Source organism: Drosophila novamexicana, unplaced genomic scaffold (assembly GCF_003285875.2).
Source record: "Drosophila novamexicana strain 15010-1031.04,08,12 unplaced genomic scaffold, DnovRS2.1 tig00004549-arrow-arrow-pilon, whole genome shotgun sequence".
NCBI classification, from domain to species: domain Eukaryota; kingdom Metazoa; phylum Arthropoda; class Insecta; order Diptera; family Drosophilidae; genus Drosophila; species Drosophila novamexicana.
This window is the reverse complement of record NW_020825047.1, coordinates 586461-600754: the sequence shown is the minus strand read 5'-3', so window position 1 is coordinate 600754 and position 14294 is coordinate 586461. Positions and strand designations below refer to the sequence as shown.

The window sequence follows — 14294 nt, the reverse complement described above, 5'->3', positions numbered from 1 at the left end:
AGTCAAGACACGCACCTTATGCAGCATTTTTATTCTCTACCTTCTCCAGCTGCGAGCGTTGCCAGCTTGGTTTCTATGGCAATCCGCTGCAGGGCACGCCCCACGACTGCAAACGCTGCGCCTGCCCACTGCTGGAAGAGTCCAACAATTTCTCGCCCAGCTGCCAGCTAAAGAGCTACAACTATATGGATCTGAATCCGCAATTCGAACTGATCGAGCATGCGGAATACATATGCACCCAGTGCCCGGAGGGCTATACGGGCGACCATTGTCAGGTGTGCGACGATGGCTACTACGGCAATCCTTTGGAATTGGGCAGCAGTTGTCAGCGCTGTGATTGCGAGGGTGGTCCGTGCAATGTCACCAACGGTGCATGCATCACCTGCTATGGCAATACGGAGGGCTGGCGCTGTGAACGGTGCAAGCTGGGCTACTGGGGTGATCCGGCTGTGGGCTGTGAGCCCTGCAACTGCTATGCCGATGGCTCAGAGAGCGGCCTCTGCGACAGCGCCGATGGCCAGTGCCTGTGCCGGCCCAGATATGCGGGACAAAAGTGCAATGAATGCGACATCGGCTATGCCCATATCGAGCTGCAGTGCCTGCCCTGCAATTGTGATGCACTGGGCGCCGCTGTGCTGGACAACTGCAATGCCAGCACCGGACAATGCGAATGCAAATTGGGCGTCATGGGCGTCAAGTGTTCTGAGTGCCAGGATGGTTATTTTGGCATGAATGTAAATGCCGAACAGCTGGAAGATTTGGCTGCACTGCGCCAGGCCGAGAACGATGCCGACTGGGAATTGATAGGCGAGAATGACGATGAGCTCGATGCTATGGCCTGTGAGGGTGAGTACCATTACACTTATTTACCTACACAACATTTTATAGAATATTTGATCAAACATTACACTGCACAAAAAAGTATGCTTCTCAAAAAGAAATAATGCAAAATATTATTTAATTCAAAAAGTAATTATATTTAATTTAAATCCTTTTTTTTTCGAGCATATTTTTGGGTATATTTTTCCAAAATAAATCTAGAGCATAAATCTTGCTAAGAAAGCTTGAACTCAAGAAAGGGTATTAACTAGGCTGATAAGCATTAGAAATTTAAAACCTAATTTTGACAATGTTATGAGAGCTTGAAGTGCAGAAAGGCAATTATAGCAAACCTTTTTGGGGACTTTAAAAGTCTAAATAGCACAATACCTGAATGGAAAATGTTGTATACCAAATTTGAGTCATTCGATCTTTTGATATCAAAATGGTTTAAGTTTTTACAGAACATTTAAACGCGCCTAAATCTATTCCATTTTCCAAAAATTAAGAACAAAATTAATTTTTGAAGTAAAAGTACATAATTTAGATAATTAGAATTTTTTTGGTAGTCATTCTTAAAGATTGCAACACACACACCATATAAAAATAAAACTAATTTGCGGTTAAGAACAAAGAAAATCTTAAAGTACTCCATATAATGTGAAATATTCCATATTCCCATAATCTATTTGTTGCCCACTCTGATAGATGACTTTGTGGTTGCACCTATAAAAAACAGATGTTCATTTGGGGCGTAACGGGGCGTGGCAGTCCATCAGAAAGCACAGAAAAATGCGTTAGATCTGTGCAGCAGCATGTACATAATTCAATTTTATCTTCGCTTCGTAATGCGCTGCAGAGCTATTGACTTCCGAAACAAAAAACGTTTCGAGTTCTTTGGAAAATCAATTACACGGCCTAACCATAACTTATTAGCTAATTAACTGCCAGTTAAAACAAAAAGTGGGTAGCCAGCAATAAAATGCCAAAAGTAACTACCCGAACTAACGTCAAGCGAAGCCAAAGATTTTTGCATTTCAACATGGAAGCTTGACCAAAAAGTTACGCAGCAATCGGAAGCAAAGGTCGATTGGGAAGCGTAGTAAGCCAACTGAGTGTGAAGTGTTCAAAAATGTTACAAGTAATTTCTTTTAATTTCAATTTCATTGAACTTATTTTCTGATAGCACAGAATCTAGACCTAATTCGAACCTTATGAAACACAAAACATTTATTATTGTGGGATATGAAAAACCTGGTTTGAGTTGTGAAGCAAACCTAGTTTGTGTTATAAATCGAATTGAAAAACATAAAGCTTAGAGGCAACTCTTGAAAAAATACTGAATTAAATGCAATTTGAGTGCTTCTTCAAGTACAACAGCAGCTCGGTCAGCAGCAAAGGCGGCTGAAGAATAGATGAAGACCCAGTCGAGTGGTTTCTTTTAACTGCACTTTGGGTTTGTTGCCCAGGCGTGTTACAAAACAATAAATTGTTATTTGAGTACAGCTTGTATTATAACTGCTTTTTTTCTGCTTCTTCTTATTTTTGCCTATTGTCTGTTTGGTGTTAAAAAATGGTACAAAAAGACTTGGAACTTCAAGGAGAACTGCCTCACAGTCCATGAGCAATATCTAGTTACAATGGGGCGCTGTAATGGGCAATATATGATGTATGGGTAGAGTGTGTGTATAGAACATCAAATTAGATTTAAATGCGCGTAGGTAATGATAATAATGCTTATACAAATGGACACAATTTACAAAATGTTACTATTTGTAGAATTGAATAGAAATCTAAATTAATAAACATAAATATAATGTTTATTATATTTATCAAATTTATATATATATACATATATATATTTTAAATTAAAAAGAACGTTTTTAAGATAATTCTTAGCCATTTGTTTACTTTAAACAGACTCTTAATTTTATGAAAGTCATCTTTAATAGATTTAAAATGCATCGCATGCCTCTCTCTCGCTCTCTGATTTCATCTAATATTCCCATATAATGAATTCTAAACAATTTTTTCTTAAACTCCGGTTTGCTTTCTGCAGCTTACCATAAAATATCAAACTGTTCTCCATGTTACTGAAATGGCATTTTATTAATAAAATGTTTAGAGCTTTATATAATCTCATAACGTAAATCAGATCACCTGCTCTGGCTAATAAAAAAGTTGGCAGCCCACATCTGGATTTCGTAATGCCTTTATTTTTAGACCATGCAAAGCCCACTAAAAAAAATGCATTTTATGCAAAACAATTGCAGTCAACAAACAATTTTGTAGTCGAATGACAACAACACAAATGATTTATGACCCCTGTGCTGGAATTTAAGTTATGACGGCATAAAAGTACAAATTTTTAATGCAAAACTTGGCCAAAATAAAAACCTAAAAATACGAATAAGTAAATAAATAAAAGTGCGCGGCTAAAAACACATTAGGGTCAAGAGTCGAAAACTTAGCTTGATTGAAGAGACTTCAGACGCTTGCAACATGTTGCAAGCTGTTGTTATTGTTGCTCAACAATGTCCACAATTGCTGACTTTTGGGGTCGAAGCATCAAGCCGCTTAGTCAGTCAAAACTGGCCATTATACTTAATTAACGAATTTGTGGTGTTAGTTTGATGGCACAGTTTGGCAGGCACTGGCTGGCAACCCGTTTGCGCATTCTTTGACCATAAATCTGACACTTTAATCTGCCAGCTTGTGACTTCTGTGCACTCAAGAAGTCAATGGCTAAAGCCTGTTTGACTCTCTCTCTCTCTCTCTCTCTCTCTCTCTCTCTCTCTCTTTCTCTTATCGATACATCTCACTATCTCTCAGAGCCAAATGACAATAAAAAAGGCCTGGACTTGGTCTTCGGTCTGCCACACACAACGGTAGCCACACAGTAGCCCGCAATCCCAAAACGACTTTCATAGCCAACACCCACGCCAAGTGGCTGGCAAAATAACTGCCCAGTCAGCAGCTCAAGATATTAGATTAGGAATGAAAAGTGATTGAGAGGCTGGTTTGAAATTCCTTAAGACTTTGGGGAACTAAAAACTGAGGCCCAATAAAATATACTTTAGTAATCGATAAAAGCCGTAGAATTGAGGGCATAATACAAATAACAAGAGTTTAGGTAGAAAATTTGCAATAACCTCAGAAGAAGCAAAATATTGTATTACACCGAAGCCTGCCATTTGAGTTTATCGTAAAGAAAGCTTTAATAATTGCAGCTTAAAGCTTAGCTTAAAGCTCATAAGCAAGCTTTTACGATAATTTAGCTAATGTGCTTTCAACTTCATATAATTAAAATGTCTTACTTCTAATCTTCCTAGGTTTACAATTTTGTATTCCCAAAGAAGCTTTCATATGCTTTGAAAGCTTTTATCCCATAACTCTTTCAGCTGTTGCATAAGCTTCTTTTTAGTCCTATAAACTTGCCGAACTCTATTATTTTAAAGCTTGTGAAGATTTTTTTTTAAATAAAGGCTCCCAAAACTGTTTTTGCTGTGCGTTCGGTTATATTAAATATTCTCAGGCAGCTTGATTATGTTTTGCCCCCTCTCTCTTTTCCACTTGGCCAGATTCTTTTGACCTTATACATTTTTGGTTCATTGAAAGCCTTTTATAAGGCACCGCCAACGCACACGAAATTTGTTATAACTTCATTTTGTGGTTGCCTTTGAGGCAACCGCAAAAGCGAGCACAATTGCAATTAATTTTAAGGTATTTAACACAAATATTTGAAATTGTTTCACTAATCAGTTTTGGCCGAAACGTAAATCGGCACGGGGTGGAGCAAAGTCAAATAGAAGGCAATGACAATTTTCGCATTTCGATTTTGGTTTCGGTGTGTTTTTTGTTTTTTTTTTTTTGTAAATTTCGTTGGGGTCTACCCAGTCGCTGGGCATACCAATGTCCATAAAAATGTCAACCACAGCAACAACAACAAGAGGCAAGTAAAATATGTGCCGCTTGACTTGGATTGCCAAAGTGGTTTGTCGCGGAGCCTAAAACTGGACACCATCTCGTTGGCTCCATGCTGTCTGAGACTTTGCCGTGGTTGCCGCGGCAGCCGCTGCTGTGGCATGTCTGTGGTGAGCGGCAAATGGAACTGATTACAAAATATGACCAGCGGCTAAATGTATGCGCCGTTTGCTGCTGCTTAATTTCTTAGATAGCAAAGACTTTGGTTGCCATTTTATATATACATACATCTATATTTTTTCTTAAGTCTTATGCGTGGGTTATAAATTTTAGACCACAAACGCACGTGCTACCGTTTGTTGTTGTCGTTGTCCACGCTAATGACTAAACCAACTGCCGAATTGCTAATGCAAATGAGCTCCTTAAGTGCCCCAGTTTCTGTCTTATTTGCAAATATGCGCAACTACATGCGATTTTTTTTTCAATTGGCGGACAAAAACAACTTTAATTTGAGAGAATGTTTCCAGTTTGACATGGGAAAATAATTGGGGATCATATACAAGCGCGCAATTAGAATATCAAATTAAATGAAAAATAGACAATAACTAAATTAATACCGAATTAAGCAATTATAATTGCACCTTAGTTTATTCCGTAATTATATACGTCTACCTTGCCCTTAATTTCATGTACCATGTACCATGTACCATGTACCATGTACCATGTACCATGTACCATGTACCATGTACCATGTACCATGTACCATGTACCATGTACCATGTACCATGTACCATGTACCATGTACCATGTACCATGTACCATGTACCATGTACCATGTACCATGTACCATGTACCATGTACCATGTACCATGTACCATGTACCATGTACCATGTACCATGTACCATGTACCATGTACCATGTACCATGTACCATGTACCATGTACCATGTACCATGTACCATGTACCATGTACCATGTACCATGTACCATGTACCATGTACCATGTACCATGTACCATGTACCATGTACCATGTACCATGTACCATGTACCATGTACCATGTACCATGTACCATGTACCATGTACCATGTACCATGTACCATGTACCATGTACCATGTACCATGTACCATGTACCATGTACCATGTACCATGTACCATGTACCATGTACCATGTACCATGTACCATGTAATGTACCATGTACCATGTACCATGTACCATGTACCATGTACCATGTACCATGTACCATGTACCATGTACCATGTACCATGTACCATGTACCATGTACCATGTACCATGTACCATGTACCATGTACCATGTACCATGTACCATGTACCAAAGATTCGCATGCATATTGATCAACTTTCTAGTATTCTCTAAAAAATTTTTTTTAATTGCCAGGAATAATATAGAAGTTTTATGGACCAACTTTCTATAATTTCTACACTATGTTATAAAAATGTTGTGCACGTTGTGCATTTCATTAGAATCTATGACAACGATAAATTTATATATTTTGCACATGTGCAAACAATTTTAGATGCTTCAGCGGTTAACTGGGCCAAAACAATTACAAAATTATAGTAAACAGGTACAATAACGAGCCGAAAACATTTTACTTAACAGTGTATGAGTGTGTGTTGTGTGTGTGTAGCGAGTATTTTTTTCACAATTGCCAAAGACAAGACAGAAAATTGCAAATACAAAAAGCAACTTTATACGTTGACGCGAGACTTGGGACGCGGACTTCAAGTCGGACTTCGAGTCGCAATGTCACAGCAAGGTAATCAAGAAGCGTCTAAATGGACAAAATGGAGCAACAACAACAACAACAACAAAAACTGCGTCAAGTCGTTGTTGCTGCTGTTGTTGTTGGCCTGTCAACGCATCTCGGTTCGAATGATGACTGGAAATGGAGCAAGCACATCCTCAGCCTCACGTGGCAATAAATTTCAAATAATTCTCCAGCGACTTGTGACATAAAGCGTCTAACTGTAAAAATCGCTTGCTGCCAGCTGGCAAACGAGTAAATGAAGAAAAAAAAGTGGCTAAAACGAGAGTTCCACAGCCCGAGGACATGCAAAGCACATCGTGACACTAATGAATGTGGCTAACAAGCGTTTGTAATTGTTCGAGCGACAATTTGCTCACAATTTAAATTTAAAATTTATTGGTCATTTGGCGGACCCCAAATGCCTGGCAAGCTGTGGCCAACATTAAGCAAACCAAACACTTGGACTTTTGGCATTTTCATTAACTTATTTATGACCCGTCTGCAGTCGCCTCTTGTACTCCTGTTAGCATATCTTTAACTGCTGTCCACGTTGCCATGTTTCTCTATCGGGCAAATGTCCGAAGGCCCAAAAAAAAACACGTCTTCAATTTTTAGGCTGGTGTGATTTTAATTGCAGCTACAAATGTTCTCTCAGCGCATTTCGAGTGCATATCGTTGTATCTATCTAGCCTTTCGTGGGTTCGCTTTCAGTTGCACATGATACACAAAAGCGCCGAGATTTATGGCCACATTCATCCAAATTGGGCAGAGAACTTATAAAGAAATAGTCGTGTTGGTTGATTGCGTGGGTTCAAAGCAGCTCAGCAATAAACCAGCTGATGAGGTCATCAGACCTATGCCAATATTATTTTTGATTTCGATGAGCTCAAGCATAGATAATAAACACATTTATGTTTGATTAAAAAAATCATGAAATGCACTAAAGGTTGCTCGGAAATTTAAAAATAACAGAAGCTAAAATCTTTTTCAAAAGTTTTCTCTTTTCTGATTTTATTTTATGAAGAGCTGAGTTAGAAATAATCAACACTTTTTTATTTATTTAAATAAATCTAGAAATTCTTTTAGTTGTTCTTGGTTGGGAAATTTGTAATTTCAGATAAAGAAAAATTTATCTTCATAGGAATTTCTCTTTTCTGTAATTACAAATTTTTGAGTAATTGTTTTCAGAAAATCCTACCTTTAACATACATTTAACAATAAATGTACAGGATCTATGTAAATCTAGACCAATATGCATATATATTTGTTGTTTATATGTTTTGAACCATGTCCCAATAATTTTCGCTTACTTATTTTCATGATCAGTCTCTCTCCCTCTCTCCATTATTTAAATTCTTCTTCGAATTATGAAAAATTTTCGTTTAAACTAAAAAGCGGTACCCAAGAATGAATTACACAATTTTCTATTTAATTTCCCAAACATATTTTATGGCTTATAGTCTCATTCTCAATTCTCATTACCATTTTTATTACACTCAAGTTCTATTATTTGTTTAAAGGCCGCACAATTTAGAGGCAACTTTGTCACATTAGAGTACGCCTCATTTGCACTTGCTTGACACCCCATAAACACGCATCAGTGCATAAAGCATCATTATATTTTAACAAAAATGATTTTTAATCGGGCTGCCTAAGCGACGCTTACAAAACACTTGAAAAGACATTAAAATACCTAATCTCTAACTCAAAATGCCACCCAAAAAACGAAACTAATCATCAAAAAAAACGATTTTTTCGTAAACGATTTTAATTAAAAACTGTATAAAATTTGAAGGAATGAATCAGTAGCGCATGGCTAGCAGATACCCTGGATATCTTGAATTGTCTATTAATTACCTCTGAATAATTCTTAAAAAAATACGAAATTAGATACAAGCAAGCAATGACGACATAAGCTGCTAATTTAAATCGGCTTAAATTGTCTTTTGCTTTTAGTCCCACAATTTAGAAATGTTATTTATAAAGAACCTTTGTGTTAATTGTACAATCGTGCTGAAATTTTTAGGGAATAGAGACAGCTCAAGTGTATTTTAATACCAAAAGTCAAGGTTTTGAGTCTACTATAATAAATCATCTATACTATTCTGTACTACGATATTCTATATTAAACTATATTATACTTTACTACTTTTATAATTATAAAATGTAGGGAAAGTTATGGAAGGTATCAAATAATAATAATACATTCAAGATCTCTGTATGCTTGACGAGAACCTACATGTTAAGTTTGCTTTCTATGCTCCTAATTCTTCAAAATATGTTTTAAAGGACAAACAAATAAGGAACCAATACTAATCGATTTTAGGATAAATAGTTATCGAACAAATTTATTAAATACTTCTGCGTATGATACCTCAAGTCTTATAGTCTAGGAAATCAAGAGGTACAGGGTATACGAAACAAAAAAGAAAAAACACCAAAATGCAATAAAAATAAAAAAGCACAAAGTAATTAATAAATTATTTCCAGTCAATAAACAGTGTGTGTGTGTGCTTGTGTGTGTGTGTAGGGGTCTCAGTTGCAACATGCACCAAGTGCGCCAGGCGGAGGCTTTGGCGGTGGGCGCCCCGCGGATGCGCAAGCGCCGCGCCGCACTGCGCCGCAGCATGCCCCGCGGCAACAAGCATGTCGCTGCGGCATGTCAGTTCATTAGGGTCAAATGGCTGACGGCAACTGTAGCGACTGTGGGTTGGAGCAGCCGCTCTGAGAGCACTAAGATTTCGGTTTTCCACGTTTCCGTAGCGCTTTAGCGGTTCATAAAAATTAGCTAGCCATAAAATTAGGCAAGTCGAGAATCTCGTGAAAATAAACATAAATTGAATTGCAGTTCATTCATGAGCTTTTGCCCGACCGCCTGTCTTCAATTTTCTATTTTCCATTCAGTTTTTTAATTTATGATATAGTTTTCTACATTTTCCACTTGCCTCCTGCCTTTTATGAATGAATCTCAAACAACTTTACGGCCAGCACTATGTTTCTTAGGTGTTCTGTTATGAAGTTTCTTATGTGCGCTCTATGAAAATATTTAGTTGTGAGTATTGGTTTTCATTTTCGGAACAAAATAGAACGGAAAATGAGCGGCAGGTGTGACTTGTAGATCGTCACAAAAATAAATCGGCAGATGCAATTGTTGCGGTAGTTGTGATTTTTAGCTGATCGTAAAGTTTTTCTATGGAGCATAACAAATTCTAAGAATTGTTCTCAGCCAGCCAGAGACTTTTGTTAGGTGAGAAAAATTATGAAAAGCTTGTCTATAAGATATGTGTAGACGAAAATTATATTGATTAGGTTGAGTTTCTTTGAAATCTGAATGCCCAACTGCGCCTTAATTGGTTCACAAATCATAGCATAATAATGTATGTATAGCTATATCTCTTACTCGCTATATCATATTGCTGTTTAGGAAAATACCCCTCAATAACTAAGTTCTAATAGTTTGCTTTAGAATCAAATTAATTAAACTTTATTTGTGAAGTTATTACCTACTATAAGAATGCTGCTCAAGAAAGTAATAATGCTTGGCGAAAGCAATAAAAACAATTCTTTGTGAATGTCCAGCTATTACTCGGGAGAGAAGAAAACATCTGGGCAAAGAGTTTGTTTCCCAGCTAACATCAGGGCTCCTTTTAGAAAGAGTATTGCTCTCAATTATAAAGGAAACGGACCAAGTCTTTCTCACTTAGTGAGTGCACAATAGGCACAATAGACCGTCTTAGTCGAAGTTCACCCCTATATCTCTCTTTACAAAAATATTATTACCTACTGAAATAATCAAAAATTGAGTACAGCGAAATTCTCTAAAATTTTCAAGAGTATTATTACCTATTTATATTATGTTCTCAACGCAAATTAATATGTATTTATATCGTATTCTCAACAGTAGGAAGAAGCATCATCGACTTCTGTTTCTGACCGAGCTGCAGAACAAATCAAGTTATATATTTTGATTATCATATATATTTATGATAGAACAAATCAAGCAATTGTATATATGATCCAAGTAGCTTTATTCTATGTAACTGGTTCTTCACAGCATATTCTCGACTTTCTCGCATCTATTGTCCCCATCTGTCATCTTACCTCTCTCTTATTACCTCGTTTCCTCGCCTACTCTTCAGTCACATGTGCTGCTCGTTGAAATTGCAACTCGTTAGGCTTTTGTTTTGCCTAAAAACATACTGGCCAAAACAATTTTCGCTTCGCTTTTCGAGCAGCAGCAGCAGCACATTGATTGATTACAAAACGTGCGCCAAACGTTTTCACGGCAGCAACATGCAACAAGCGTAGCAAGCAACCAGCAACAACAGCAACAAGCTAGGCAATTGTTTTTCGCGCTCAGAGATTTTCCACAATGGCATTTTCTTCATTTGCGCCTAACAATGGCAACACTTTGTCACGATTTCGCGACGCCGCCGCCGTCGCCGTAACAACAACTGTTGCCGGGGCCAACTAACAAGACATCGGCAACATGTTGCTGCTGCTGCTGCTCTCCAGCAACTGCTGCTGCTGCTGCTGCTGCTACCATTTAATGTTGCCGTTGCTGCCGTGTTGAATTATCACCGCGCATGTGTGACTAACCTCCCGAGGCGGTGCACAACAAAAAGATAAACCAAACCGTTCAACGACAACGTGGTTCGCTTTTCGGCTGCCCCTCAACGTTCTTCTGCTCCCCTTAGCATCCAACCTCCCGCCTGGCCACTGACAGTGCCCAACCTGCTAATGTTTTTCCCTCAAGCTTGCGCTTCAGTCATAATTTTTACTGACTCCAGAGACGACAGAGATTCCAGCCTTATTTATGGTTACAGCACAGCACAGTGGCTACTGTGGCTCCAACTGGCTGGATTTGGGTTATGCAGCCAATGCGGCACTTTAATGATCTTGTTACTCTCGGGAATCGCTCGGTCGGGCCCTTTTGCATGCCGGTCAACAACAGCAGCAACTGGGCAAATCATGTTATATAGTTAGACTTACGAGCAATGCCCCCTATTCGCGTTAATTCACACATGATTTCATTGTGCGCTGCTGCTGCCTTTGATGAATCACCCAAATCATTCATAACTAGAGAAGATTGTGCTATACAAATTGAGCATAGAAGAGGCAGAGAGAGAGAGAGAGAGACAGAGAGAGAGAGATCAGTAGGGCTTGCCAGGAATTACAAACCCTTGATAACAAAATAATAACAATTGTGGTTTACATTTCTTTGTAGCTAGTTTTTAACCGATCGATGCTTTGGCAGTTATATAATATAGTAGCCTGATTTTCTAAATATTTTATTTATATGCCAGGAGCATTGTGAAGGCTTTTATGCACAACTAAAAATAAAAACTCTTTTTTGCATCGAAAGATTCTAGGACAGTTGATTTATATAATAGCCAGACAATTCATTCTCTGCTGAGTTAAAATTGAAACAGACAGTCCTATATCCGTTGATATTGATCAGAAATGTTGAACCTTGCTTACCCGAAACTTTATTACCCAGGAACACCGTTAAGCCGCCATGCTAAGTGGTTGAATTTATCCCTCTATTATTCGTGATTTACCTATTAAAATTATCCTTATGGACAGTAAAGATAAATCACTTTTAATATAAGCATAAAGTAAGAGAGACACAAACTGATTACACATGAAAAAAAAAATGTTTTTAATAGATTAGCAAAAATAATAAAAAGAAAACAAATATCATTGTTGAAAGCTTATATGCCAGCTCTTTTAAACGGAGTTTCTGGTCAATATTTGGATAATTATCTAAAATGAACTTGGTCCCAAGCATTACGGTTAATCAAAATTAAATTCTAATTTATGGGATCAACAGTTTTATCCTTTTCCATTGCTTAACATAGTTAAGTTCATATATAAATTCATATTTTTCTACTTGCATTTCTTGAGAATTGTTTTCTCTATTCCATACATTCCACAAAATTACAATTCAAGCAAATAAATCAAATAATAATAACAAAAACAGCAAGGCTGCTGCACTTGCTTCTCTGAGCAGATTCAAATAGCCCAATATAATTTTCTTGAGTAATCTAATTTATCCTGTTGCGCAATGCCCACTTAAGTTCCACAACCAAATTTTATTTATATTCCCTCATATTTCTAATGTAGATGATAATTTGCATAGCAACTAGTCTAATATTTTTCATTTTTTCTTAAGTCTGGAGCATTTGCATATGCCCCTGGAGTGTGACTTCATCTTCATCAACGCCTTTGGTCGTGTTTCGTGCTGCGCCCGATTAGCACTTCCCATGCACTGCTCAGCTGCGGTATGAATTTGTTTAGACTGCTGCACTTCCGTTTCGTGGCTTGCGTTTTGCCAGCTGCTAGAGTCATCTGTCTTGGCTGTGGTCCATGGCAACTGTGACTGCAACTGCGACTGCGGCTGCGACAACGCCAACATCCTCCGGCCTCCGGGCCAACAGACACGTAACGTCATCAACTTGACATTTAAATTGTGCTCTTGATAAAGTTGCCAACATTTTTCATATGTTTTGCAGAGTAGGAGGGCGGGGCAGCAGTTGTTGGTCACATTGTTGCAACTTCAAAGAGATGCAGTCACAAACAACCTTTTGTATATATATATATGCATATACACACACACATATATCTGTTGGCCAGCTGTCATATTCTCTAAGAGCTGTGTGGTCTCTGTGCATATAATTCATATAAAGCAATTTATGTCAGCCGAGGTGACAGTTTTCTGTTGCTTTCACACGAACGCAAATCATGCACATATAGCCAGACGCAGCTTTGGCTTCTTTTACTGCAGAGCTTTCGAAAGCTCACTAATACTAATGCAGCGGCATGCAAAATTACGCTAACCGTTATAATTAGCCGCTTTATTAGAGTTCTGCGGGTGTGCATGTGTGTGCTTGTCCCATAAAACATTTGACTCATCGTCTGCGAATGCGTCCCTAACTTGTTGCCAGCCCAGTTCATAGTTTTGAGAGGCGGCTTTGACTGTTGCATTTTTTACGGTTATGAGAAGCTTTCAACATTAAAAAATCGTAAAAATCTCAAGTAGTTGACTCCGATGATAGTTTCTATACCCTGCACCCATTGAAAGTGGTTCCAAAAAATGGGTACACTCGTGTGGCTTCTAAACAAATATGAGCACAGTTACTGCCTGAAGTTTTGTGCTTGGAATGTTTTGAGTGCTGGCTACAGGGCATCTACCAGTCAAGCATTTTCGAGTAGAATCCTCTTACTTGTTTTGTTAAGTTTAATGTATGTAGTTTGCGGTGCCATTAGTTTTATGCCACAGAATGGGACCGCAAAACATGTCAAATGCATTTAGATAGCAAAACCCAGGGCCATGGAGCATGGCCATACACACTTGTGGGCGTTACCTGATGCACTTTCTAATGGTCCGTCAACGCCGCCTGCTACATCAATCTACAGTTCTTTGATACACCCAACTCACAAGAGCTCATCTTTCATCACGCAAACCAAACCAGAGAGATGCATTTAATCAAAGTGCATTCGCTTTAACTGAAACCCAACCCCAGCCCCCAGCCCCCAGCCGCAGCTCCAGCCCACGATCTTCGTTTGGGATTGCGTGTATTGACACTCGACAACGTAAATCACAAGTGCAATTAACAACTCCTCCGACTGGCGACTACAGCGATGATCATCAGGCCATGCATTTTGGGACAGCAACTCGTGGTGGCAGCTAGCGGAAATTGTTGTTGGCTCAATAAAAGTAAATTGCAATTAAACAAAATTGCTAATTTCAATTGATGACAGACGCCATAAATTTG

The 14294-nt window shown here is 38.3% G+C and overlaps 1 protein-coding gene across 1 annotated transcript in view; it reads left to right on the top strand.

The window, feature by feature from the left end:
- Window positions 1-2238, top strand: part of LOC115769181 (laminin subunit alpha-1-like) — a 35514-nt gene extending 33276 nt beyond the window's left edge. The window contains exons 5-6 of the mRNA XM_030713885.1: window positions 50-846; window positions 2192-2238. Coding sequence (XP_030569745.1) covers window positions 50-846; window positions 2192-2238 — 844 coding nt within the window. The remainder of the gene's footprint in view (window positions 1-49; window positions 847-2191) is intronic.
- Window positions 2239-14294: the final 12056 nt, after the last annotated feature.